Source organism: Mus caroli, chromosome 6, assembly GCF_900094665.2.
Source record: "Mus caroli chromosome 6, CAROLI_EIJ_v1.1, whole genome shotgun sequence".
NCBI lineage: Eukaryota > Metazoa > Chordata > Mammalia > Rodentia > Muridae > Mus > Mus caroli.
Window position 1 is genome coordinate 36,522,470 of NC_034575.1, and position 12,486 is coordinate 36,534,955.

Sequence of the window (12,486 nt, forward strand, 5' to 3'; positions counted from 1 at the left end):
GAATGGATACAGAAAATGTGGTACACATTGGAGTACTACTCAGCTATTAAAAACAATGAATTCATGAAATTTTTAGGCAAATGGATGCATCTGGAGGATGTCATTCTGAGTGAGGTAAACCAATGACAAAAGAACACACATGATGTTCACTCAATGATAAGCAGATATTAGCCCATATATTTAGAATATCTAAGATACAATTTGCAAAACACATGAAACTCAAAAAGAAGGAAAACCAAAGTTAGTATACTTTGCTCCTTCTTATAATGGGGAAAAATACACCCATGGAAGACAAAGTTTGGATCTGAGATGGAAGGAAAGACCATCCAGAGACTCCCCCACCTGGGGATCCATCCCACATTCAACCACCAAACCCAGACACTATTGAATATGCCAGAAATATTTTTGCTGACAGGACCCTGGCATAGCTCTCTCTTGTGAGGCTATGTCAATGCCTGGCAAATACAGTTGTGGATGCTCACAGTCATCCATTGGATGGAACACAGGGCCCCTAATTATGGAGCTAGAGAGAGAGTATTCAAGGGATCTGCAACCCTATAGGAGGAAAAACAATATGAACTAACCAGTACCCCCCAGAGCTGTGTCTCTAGTTGCATATGTAGCAGAGGATGGCCTAGTCATCCATCAATGGGAGTAGATACACTTGGTATTGGGAAGATCATATGTCCCAGTACAGGGGAATGCCAGGGCCTGGAAGGGGGAATAGGTGAGTTGGTGAGCAGGGTGTGGGGAGGATATAGGAGGCTTTGGGGTTAGCATTTGAAATGTAAATGAAGAAAATATCTAATAAAAATGTCTTAATTAAAAAAAGAAAGAGACTTTCTAGAGATAATAACAAATTAAATGATAAAATAAAAGAAAGCATATCAGAACAGTAGAGAACAAAGAAACAGAAGCAAAAGGTCACAAAAGAAGGTCTAAGACACAGAGATGTACTCGTTTGCACACTCTTATTAAGTCACTATTAAGTATCCTATTCATTTTGATTAAATCACTATTAAATCCTACTAAACACTATTAAATGTGATTAAAACACTAAACTAGAAGCCATAATATACACACAGAAGACCTGGTGCAGACTCACTCAGGCCCTGAGCATATTGCTTATGTATCTGTGAGTTCATAGGAGCTTTGATCCTGCTGATTTAGAAGGTTTTGTTTTGTTGCTATCTTCTGTCCCCTCCAACTCTTACACTCTTTCTGCCTCCTCCTCTGCAGAGTTCCTTGAATCCTGAAGGAAGTGGTTGCATAGAGGCATATGTTTAGAGTGTTCCAAATTCTTTAACTCTCTGCAGATTACATTGCTGTGGGTCTCTGTATTTGTTTTCATGAATGTGTTTTCATTCTTAAATAATGTCTGAGTAAGTTACTTATCTTTGAGTGTAACAGGGTGTCTTTAGAAATCACTTTATTGCTATAATTTATTTTTTGTTAATTTTAGATCAGTAATATTTAGTTTTATTCAAGGTTCCTTGGCTACTATATACAATATCAAGTTCTTGTTCAATTATGTCCAGTTCTATCTCATGGAAGTCATAGACTTAAGTCAAATCTGATATTGGGTAGTTATTCTGACAAACTATGTGTCACCATCACATTAACATATTTTGTTGGCAGGACTCCACTGTAGAAAAAATGCTTTATGGCTGGTTTGATGTTTACATTTGTCCTTTGATAGCTGAACAGCAATTCTCTGTAGGAAACTAGGTGTGAAATGTCTATGTAGGTCCCAGCTTGACTTCTCCATGTTAAATGAGTTGTGTAAGCATTGTCCTCAGCAATAGGACTTTGGGATTCATTGACAGATTTTAAGGAACAACCTATAGTTTTGGCAACAGCCTGAGTTGTTTGGAGATTACCTCTCAATTTCTTAGGCCAACAAATCAATTGTCTTTAACCCAATGCTGGTAAAGGAATCTTCATTTGATAACAATAGATGAACATTTGGGGCTCTGACTCCCCAATTATTGGTATATTTGATTTGTAATGCTTTCACTTTTATATACACTTTACAGAGCTTTGACTATAGTAAGTTTCCTTACTACTCCTAATAATCCTTAATTTTAGTTATCTTTCCCTATATTCTGTCCCTTATGATATGCTGATATGCTTAGAGGTTAAGCTATTATTTGTCTTTAATGAAGAATAGTTACTGAGGATCAATAAGGTGACAGACTTTTCTATATAATTACATATCACACTTTGATTATATTTCACATTCAGTTAATTTATCTTATCTGCTGTTGAGAGCAAGTCTGATCTTTTTCTGAGGCGCTGTTGTACCAGGAAGGGACATACCTCCTTCTCAAAACCAGGAATATACTTGGCAGGGCTTTGGGAACTCTTCCATGAGGCTTTGATGTACATACAGGAATCTTGAGAACCCAACTCTTTGGATTAAAGGGTACTATAGCTGTGTCCCAAGGCTCATTCTATAATGTTCTTGAGATATTCTGTGTTTCCCTGGGACAACACTGTTTGAATAGCTTCTTTCTGATTTCCTCCCATTAAATGATGACTTCTGCTGACTTCATCAATATTTCCCTGCCAGAAAAAGTATATAAGATGATCTACTTCATAATAATGTTGCTTAGTATAAAGTAGCTTTTGCAAGACCTTCTAATCCCATGCTGTTTACCTTTTCTATCTTCCATCCTCTATATCTTTTGATCTCCTGGTACTTTTTCCCAGGATCCAACCCCTGAACCTGCTTGTTCATGACATGAACCTCCCAAATTTCCTGAACTTCATGCAAAAGAAACTTTAAATTTTACAAGAAATCAATGAAACATAGGCCTAACTCTATGACTTATTTAAGTTTCACAAACAACAAAGTTAAAGGAATGAGGAAGGAGACTTAAATATTTACATAACAAATGAATGTAAGGGAAGGAGAAGTGAGATAGTCCATTTAACAGGTTTATTCAAGAGGGAAAAATCCACCTAGGGCAGCATAGCATCTGGTGTTTGACAGTAGCCACACCTACTCCAAAGCCAACATTAATAAAATAAATAGTATATGGGACACATGCCACCTGACACAATAAATCATCTCTAGATCTTCTAACTTTGGCACTATATCTCAAGGAGAAATATGGAAGAGTACACATGCTGAATTCTGAGCTATCTAATCCATCTACTCTTAGATAGCATCTTGCCATCCATCAGGATACCCAAACTCTCTTACTTCAATAGTAAGTAGGCAAAACCATGAATTCTTTGGTTACTCTAACTCTCTAAGACTTTCATCAGCTTGTGTATTATCTTGCAGTTCAATGGAAGTGACCATGGTTTCTCTTTGAAAATGAAGTCTAGCACATTTACCCACAGCTGTCCTCCATACACATGAGGACAAAGCAAGCTGAGCAGTAACTGAAGTTAGAGAACATAGAACTAGGATGACAAGAAGTTTCCTAGAAGTTTCTGAATTTGTCATCCTACATAGTTACTATAAACCTAAGTGTCATGAAGAACTAATATACACTATACTGGCCAGTTTTGTGTGTCAATTTGATACAAGCTGGAGTTATCACAAAGAAAGGAACCTTCCCTGAGGAAATGCCTCCATGAGATCCAGCTGTAAGGCATTTCCACAATTAGTGATCAAGTGAGGGTGGCCTAGGCCACTGTGGGTGGTGCCATCCCTGGGCTAGTAGTCTTGGGTTCTATAAGAAAGCAAGCTGAGCAAGCCAGGGGAAGCAAGCTAATAAGCAGCATTCCTCCATGGCTTTGGCATCCACTCCTGCCTCTAAGTTCCTGCCCTATGTGAGTTCCTGTCCTGACTTTCTTTGGTGATGAACAGCAATGTGGAACTGTAACCTGAATAAAACCTTTCCTCCCAAACTTGCTTCTTAGTCATAATGCTTTGTGTAGGAACAGAAATTCGGACTAAGACACACACGAAGTGAAGGTATCCAAGATCTTTCTCTCTGATAATATGGTTAAAACCATATCAACTATAGATGTACCCCCTAGTCACATATGACTTGTTCTAAATATATGCCTTGAATTTTCCAGAAACATTCTCTGTATGCAAAGAATGGCCATCATTTCCTGCAGAAGATCACTATACCTAAGAACCCTAATTATTGGGGAATTGAGTAATAACAATATGCTGAGTCATTAATCAACTGCAGAACATTTTTGAGTTTGTGTTCTCTGAGTTATCAGGGAGGTGAGGCATGGTATCCAGAAGAAAAAGAAAGATGATTGAAGTTTACATATCTCCACAGTAAGAGCAGGTTAAGAACAGATGTTGCTTAGAATAATTAGAACTGGGTCTATCCTAATAATCCAAGAATATTCTAATCTCATACTGAAAAAGGAGAAAATCCCATTTCTTATTAAATATAATCCATTCTGAGGCTCTAGCTGGATACTCACCCTTGTTAAAGAAGAACAAACAGGATGGTAGTGGGAGGGATCATAACATATTATGCCATTAACTGAGTAGACCTGCCCATCTGTTTCACTGTCTTCCTGCTGCAAATAAAAGGAGACATCTGGGTTTCAGATGGCCAAGGCTCACAAGTGTCAACTCTTACAGCATGGCTTCTCTTCAAATTCTCTCCCAGCCCCAAGCTGTTACACACTTCCTGATTCTGTGCTTAATTCTGGAGATTGCCTCTGGTCAGGATAATAGGTAAGGTACTACATTTTCTTCACCACTTTCTGAGAAATATGTTCCTACTTGAAGGGGGAACGTATTGCATTCTTGCAATTTGTGGTTCTGCTATTAGTTTTCCAAACTCCGGGACATTACATAGCTTCTCAAGCCTATGTCCTGATACTAATGGCTGGGAGATAATTAAAAAGACTTCGTTCAAACTGTGGTGTCTATGTAGATTATATAATTATCACTTTTATCAACATGACAATATGAGAGGTGAGCTTGTTCCATATTTTTGGGATAAGTTATGGACAAGATATAATTCTACTCTAATTCTAAAGTTGGTGTGTGAACGCAAAGAACTGAATGTTCAAGACTCCCAGTTAATGGAGTGGAATATCTTGTCTCAAATAACAAAAACAAAACTAATAAATTCTCTATAGAAAAATTATCTAAATTGTTCAATGAATGCTATGTCGTCATCAAATCCAGTATGCTGGACACTGTTGATCATACCTGGAGTAGAATTTTTTTTTAACAAAAGAAAGAAATTCAGGAACAGTATAGTGTATCCTGCTCTTTTTAGACCCATTTCTTTGTGTGAGATTTCTTATGTGATAAATCTATTGCCTAAGTCTATAACAAAGTGGGAAAGAAATATCAGATTCCAATTCATATAGGGAGAAAATGGTATGTATTTGATTTTTTGAGTTTTGAAAATAGGAAAACACTGATTTACAGGGAGAAATCAGAGTCCATTACCAGTACACAGGATCATGTGGGGTAAAAGAAGCTATCAAATGTTAAAGAATCCATAGAAGTTTGGATGAGAAAATTTTACCTGCTATGGAAAAACATTTCTGAAGAGAAGCAGAAGACTGAGAAACTAGGGCAATGATATCAAGATCATTTGATCATCTAACTTTTGCCAATTAGAGGTTTTGATGTCCCCTAATTTAGACCTAAAAGAACAGTGAAGTGAATAAAAAATATTGAGGTGAACCAATTGTTACAGTAAAGACATGTTCATCCACATGTTTGATTTAGCAGACTCTGGGCATATACTATTCTTCAAGTTCTGTTTTTAAAACGAAGAGAACTTTGGAGAATTTTTAGATAATTGTAGAAGGAAAACAAAAAGGTGAGTACATCAAGGTAAACTGTAAAGTCAGAAGTCTCTAACCTGGAATGATAAATGGTGACAGAAAAGAGAATGTATCCTTGCCAGCCTAGCTTCCCACACACGGTGACTAGGACTGCAACCTTCTATTCTGGTCTTCATTTGTTTCATCATGTTGGATATGTGCGTGTTGGCTAGAAACATGGAATACTTTGGAACTCACATGCAAAGAGTCCTTCCAGAGGAAAGGGTTGAACTTCACAAGCATCTCCCTGATACTTGGCCTCTGGAGCTCTATCTGACTGTTCATACAAGAACACCTGAGTCCTACTTTTTGTTTTGATTTTATGTTTCTGTTTTTCTACTGATACAGAAACAATCTGCTTTCACTAAATTTGAAAGTTTCTTCAATGAACAAGGCAAATGAATTTGCAGTAACACTCACAGTTACAAATAACGTGGACAAATGCATGGTGGTAAGTGAATAATTGAGAGGTAACATGAAAGTGAAGTATTATAGTAAAGACATTGCAGTGATTTGATATTATGCTAAATGTTGCCTTTTTATGTTTTCTGTGTACATAGATTTTGAACTAAGTGAAATTGTGTTGTAAATGTATGTGTTACAAATTTTATTATAAAAGTAAAGTGATAGGGTTGTGAAGGATATTGGTGAGACAGGGATAAGCAACTTCACAAAGAACCTAGATAAAATTTTAGAGTTAAAAATTATGGGGTAAGTGAAAAATCAAGAAAAATGCCAATGAATCAAAGATAAATATGATTGAATAGCAGTGAAAAGGAAACACAATGGACTTACAGTCTTATCTCCACTCACCTCTTGATTCTATGCCATGAATTAATGATGGTGATTCAAGAAGATACAGATCAACAAGCTTTTGGCAGGTACAAGAAATATAGAAGTGAGGGGACTGTGCACTGTCCCTCGATGTGAGAGCTTACTTTGCCCCCAATAAGTAGAGATACATATTCTCTCCACCTTTATTCCTAGGTCTCCTTTCTTCTTCAATTGTTTCCAACTATTCATCTCCTGCTTGTTCATGACATAAACCTCCCCAATTTCCTAAACTTCATGCAAAAGAAACTCAAAATGACAAGGAATCAATGAAACACAGACCCAATTCTATAACTTATTTAAGGTTCACAAACAACAAAGTTAAAGGAAGAGGAAGAAGTCTTAAAATATTTACATATCTAATGAAATTTTTCAAACTGTTCCTAATACTCAAACAAAAATGATGCTAGAAATACTTTTAGATCTGGTGTTGTCAGATACCCTAAAGTTCTCTGTTTTCAGTTTTTTAACATAGATTTCTTAACCCATTTTAAAGTAATTTTTTACATCTGACCATTGACTAAAAGATTCATATCCTTGGACTGATGAAATACAATGTCTAAATACTAGGCATCCAGTAATTTTCAAGCAGGGGTTGTTTTTATTTGTATAATAAACATGTTGTTTAAATTCTAAAATAATACCTTTGACTCAGAAAGCACAAAGACTGAAAAACTCATGAAAGGATACAGGTATCAATATTTTCATCACATAATTACAGAAAAACTGTCAGTGTAACATGTACTATATCTTAAAGCTGGATAACTAAAGTCAGAGAGTTTGAGTTATAAACTATGGTCTGCTTATTAGCCTTCTTTATACTCATTTCACCACAGCAGAGTAGAAACATTTTGTCTCTTCCCTTAAAGCCAAATGGTGGCTTACAACCATCTGTAATGGTATCCAGTACCATTTTCTGATGTGTCTGTAGAGAGCAACAGTGTACTCATATATATATATAATAAGTAAATAAAACTGCTACAAATGGGAAAGAAAGCCCTTCTTGGTTCTTGAAAGGTTTGTTCACTCCCTTTTGACTCTGATTTGGAGATCTTCACCCTCAGACTAAATGAAAAACTACTGCTGTCCTAAATATATGGGACAATATTCTTGGTTGTCCTTAAGTTACAGAAATAAAGCACTTAGTAATCTATCCCACTAACCAGAAACTCAATGGTGGTGAGGAGCAGGCACATATGAGGAGGCCATGGTGATTTCCTGGCCCTGGGTGCTGTTAAGAGCCACGTCCAAGTCTGTGGTTCTGCTGCACCTGGGGTCTGTGTAAATGTCTATGGTCTGAGTTATCGACAAAGGCCAAGGAGATGTCCATCATTTGGACTGCCACTGGAGGTAAACATGCCCAGCTGCCCCACCCCCAAAATAAAAAACAAACAGACACACATGCAGCTTCATTCCATTAGATGGAAACATGTAAGATCTCTTAAGTTCTAAGAAAACCTTTTCAATTTCAGTCATTCATTGTAACAGCAGCAACAACAACAACAAGAATCAGTGGTTTTCCTTCTTACACTGAATGGAGCTAAATTTGAATTTGACCCATAAGTCACAAAAATATGCTAAGCATCCAGTATATCCTGACAGCTAAGAGGAAATACTCCTCCATTCCTATAATGCTCTGTGAATTGCTTATTTTCCATAATGGTTAATACCAGGCTGCATTTTCTATATTGACACCATTTAACCATTCCTTACTTTATTTCCTTAGGTGAAAATCAGTATTGAGGACAATCCAAACATCAAATATCTTTCTGCTAAAGCAACTTACACTGCTTGCATTTGTACTGTAAACAACTACTTCTGGGATATTCAAGTCTTTGGTAAGTAGTAATATTTCATATAAGAGTGAATGTCAGGATGAGTCAGAGTGGGAAGAAAATAAAAGAAAGCACGTTGTAGCAGGAAGAAAGGGAGGAAATGACTTTCTACTGACAAGAAGCCAAACTGAAAGGAAATGAGGGACAAATGATACTAAAGCTAAGGGAAGGGAGTTTAAACAGCAACCATACTTTGCATATAGAGATAAGACTTAGACTAAATCCAGAAGTGGGTTTGGATGAAGCCATGTGGATGTGGAGTTCATGATTTAATACTTATACTTTCTTTCCTGTAGCAAATACTGTTTTACAAGGCAAAGCAGAAGTTGTTCCAGCTAAGGAGATATGTCCTGATGGTGAAAACATATTTCCAGTAACTTCTTATATTGAGACGGTTACAGGTGAAATCCTTGTAGCACCAAGAACTAGATGTCCCCCATAGATCCATGGTACCACACAACCTGAGGGAATACATAATCTTTTCTATCAATTTCTGTAGTAAAAAATAGGTTGCCGTAAAATTAACTCTGAAAAATATCAGGGAGATAAATAAACTTCTACATCTTCAAAGTGAAATATTTGCATCTTTCCCCCACGGATTACTACCCTATTTGCCTTATGGCCAATGGTTTAATTTACAGTTTTATCTAGGACACAATTATGACAGTTATGTAATAAGCATTTAAACTCTAATGAATGAGATCCGAACTGGTTCTTGACACTTAGCATAAAAGAAAAAAAAAATACTCAAGTCAGGATAAGCAACAGTTTCCAGAGTAACACTAAAAAATCAAAGTAGAAATGTAAAAGATTTCAAGTTCTTTTACCATGACAATTCACTACATCCATCTGTGCTGCTCAATTATCTGATCCATAACTATCTTTTCACCTACTGTTCAGAAAAAGATTCAGAGCGTATGGTGCATTTGAATGCCCACTTATTTTACATATTGTGACTTTAATTTTCTTGAAGTAAGGAAAATTCAGCATCTAGAGTGATGCCAAGTATAAGTTTGATATAAGGGATCCTGGAAACATGATGTACTGCCTATGGAGGTTTATTATTTATTTTTAAAAATAATTTTTATTGGATATTTTCTTTATTTACTTTTCTCCTTTCCCAGTTTCCCACCATCCCAGAAAACCTCTATCCCATCCCTCCTCTCCCTGCTTCCATGAGGGTGTTCTTCTACCCACCCACCCACACACTCCACCTCCCTGCCCTCTAATTCCCCTACACTGGAGCATCTATCGAATCTTCATAGGACCAAGGACCTCTCCTCCCATTGATGCCTGACAAGGCCATCCTCTTCTACATATGCATCTGGAGCCATGTGTACTCCTTGGTTGGTGGCTTAGTCCCTGGAAACTCTCAAGGGTCTGGTTGGTTGATATTATTGTTCTTCCTATGGGGTTGCAAACCCCTTTAGCTCCTTCATTCCTTTCTCTAACTCCTCCATTGAGGGACCCTGCACTCAATCCAATAGTTGGCTGTGAGTATCTGCCTCATTATTTGTAAGGTTCTGGCAGGACCTCTCAGAAGACAGCATATCAGGCTCCTTTCAGCAAATATTTCTTGACATCCACAATAGTGTCAGGGTTTGGTGATTGTATATGGGATGAATCCCCAGGTGGGACAGTCTCTGGAGGGCCTTTCCTTAAGTCTACACTTTGTCTCCATATTTGCTCCTGTGAGTATTTTGTTCCCCTATCTAAGAAAGACTGAAGCATCCACACTTTGGTCTTCCATCTTCTTGGGCTTCTATTCAATATAGTACTTGAAGTTCTAGCTAGAGTAATTAGACAATGAACAAAGGTCAAAGGGATACAAACTGAAAAGGAAAAAGTCAAAATATTACTATTTGCAGATGATATGCTCATATACTTACGGGGCTCCAAAATTCCACCAGAGAATTCCTAAGCCTTATAATCAACTTCAGCAAAGTGGCTGGATATAAAATTAACTCAAATAAATCAGTAGTCTTCCCCTACTAAAAGGATAAACAGGCTGAGAAAGAAATTAGGTAAACAATACCCTTTACAATGGTCACAAATAATATAAAATACCTTGGTATTACTCTAACAAAGCAAATGAAAGATCTGTATGACAAGAACTTCAAGTCTCTGAAGAAAGAAATAGAAGAAGATCTCAGAAGATGGAAAGATCTCCCATGCTCTTGGATTGGAAGGATTAATATAGTAAAAATGGCTATCTTGCTGAAAGCAATCTACAGATTCAATGCAATCCCCATCAAAATACCAAATCAATTCTTCACAGAGTTAGAAAGGGCAATTTGCAAATTCATTTGGAAAAACAAAAAACCCAGGATAGCCAAAACTATTCTCAACAATAAAAGAACTTCTGGGGCAATCAACATCCCTTACATCAAACTATATTACAGAGAAATAGTGATAGAAACTCTGTGGTATTGGCACAGAGACAGGCAGGAAGATCAATGGAATAGAAATGAAGACCAAGAAATGAATCCACACACTATGACTGCTTGATATTTGACAAAGGAGCAAAAAACATCCAGTGTGTGTGTGGGGGGGGGGAACAGCATTTTAACAAATGGTGCTGGTTCAACTGACAGTCAGCAGGTAGAAAAATGTGAATCTGCCCATTCTTATCTCCTTGTACAATGCTCAAGAACAAGTGGATCAAGGACCTCCACATAAAACCATATCTGCTGAAACATATAGAGGAGAAAGTGGGGGAGATCCTTAAACACGTGGGCACAGGGGAAATTTTCCTGAACAGAACACCAATGGCTTATGCTCTAAGATCAAGAATCAACAAATCAGACCTTATAAAATTGCAAAGCTTCTGTAAAGCCAAGGACACTATCAATAGGACAAAAGGGCAACCAACAGATCAGGAAAAGATGTTTACCAATCCTACATCCGATAGAGGGCTAATATCCAATATATACAAAGAATTCAAGAAGTTAGACTTTAGAGAATCAGATAACCCTATTAAAAATGAGAAACAGAGCTAAACAAAGAATTTTCAACTGAGGAATATCGAATGGCTAAGAAACACCTAAAGAAATGTCCAACATCCTTAGTCATCAGGGAAATACCTGTGGGAGTTTATAAAGCAGCAAAACTTTTAGACAATGGTCTGACATTACTTTGTCAAATACTTTTCATCCATCCATAATCTTCCAATTTGTTCACAATTGGAAGTGATGGTAAGAGATCACATTTCCCCTTTGTTTTCCTGGGCTAATATATTCTATCTAACAAGGATAAAGTGCAACTTAACAGCCATGGTTTCAAAATATAGGTCACATGATTCAGTATTCTTATTCCTTCTCTCTTCATGAGATGTTGCCTGGAAGAGAAAGGGTTCAGTGTCATAAGAAGTACACAGAGAATTTGATATACTAATATGATACTAAATGTAATAGATCTAACCTTCACTAAAAGTGAAGAAACATAAAAGTAATATTGTGCTAAGGGAGAGTGAAGCTGGAATATGAACAAACCCACCCATATTCCAATCCAGCAATCTGGATATTGACACCCTACTTCCCCCACTACTCCCTACCCATATCTCCCCATACTGCCAGAACATTGTGTATAGGATTACAGGAAATTGATGGTAGAATTTTCTCCAGTAGCCTAAACACAGACAAATGTAGAAATGAATACACACGATCTCCACATTGCATCAGAGACTCAATTAATTAAAGGAAGTCCAGCACAGACTTACTAATCTGCCCCCAAAGTGCCAGCTATAGGAGAAAAAAGGAGAAATTACAGTAAAATGTTCTCTTTAGTAACAGAACCCTCTGGAAAAATGATCACTGACTTAATTTGCTTGAATTTCTTAGATTGGTACCACTTCTTATGCTTTTAGGGAATGATATGTACATAATAACAACAAAAAAAGCATGATGTAGAAGTATAGTTCAGTGGTAAAGTGATTACCTGGATTTGAAAGGTTCTAAATTCAATATCCAGCACAACTTCAAAATGAGAAAATTAATATTTAAAAATTAGAAATTATAAAACTGAATATCCCCAGCTATAATATTGT

At 36.9% G+C, this 12,486-nt stretch overlaps 1 protein-coding gene across 1 annotated transcript; it reads left to right on the forward strand.

Annotated features, from left to right (window-relative positions):
* The first annotated feature begins 4,546 nt into the window (after nt 1-4,546).
* On the forward strand, nt 4,547-9,014 carry LOC110297093 (prolactin-inducible protein homolog). The gene is made up of 4 exons (XM_021165877.1): nt 4,547-4,663; nt 6,124-6,226; nt 8,333-8,444; nt 8,738-9,014. The coding sequence occupies exons 1-4, from the start codon at nt 4,569-4,571 to the stop codon at nt 8,881-8,883; spliced, it is 456 nt and encodes a 151-aa protein (XP_021021536.1). The 5' UTR covers nt 4,547-4,568; the 3' UTR covers nt 8,884-9,014.
* Nucleotides 9,015-12,486: the final 3,472 nt, after the last annotated feature.

Coding starts and splice junctions, on each gene's coding strand:
- LOC110297093 (XM_021165877.1), top strand. CDS start 4,569: ATGGCTTCTCTTCAAATTCTCTCCCAGCCCCAAGCTGTTACACACTTC. Junction 6,227..8,332: donor ACGTGGACAAATGCATGGTG/GTAAGTGAATAA, acceptor TTATTTCCTTAG/GTGAAAATCAGTATTGAGGA. Junction 8,445..8,737: donor CTGGGATATTCAAGTCTTTG/GTAAGTAGTAAT, acceptor TCTTTCCTGTAG/CAAATACTGTTTTACAAGGC.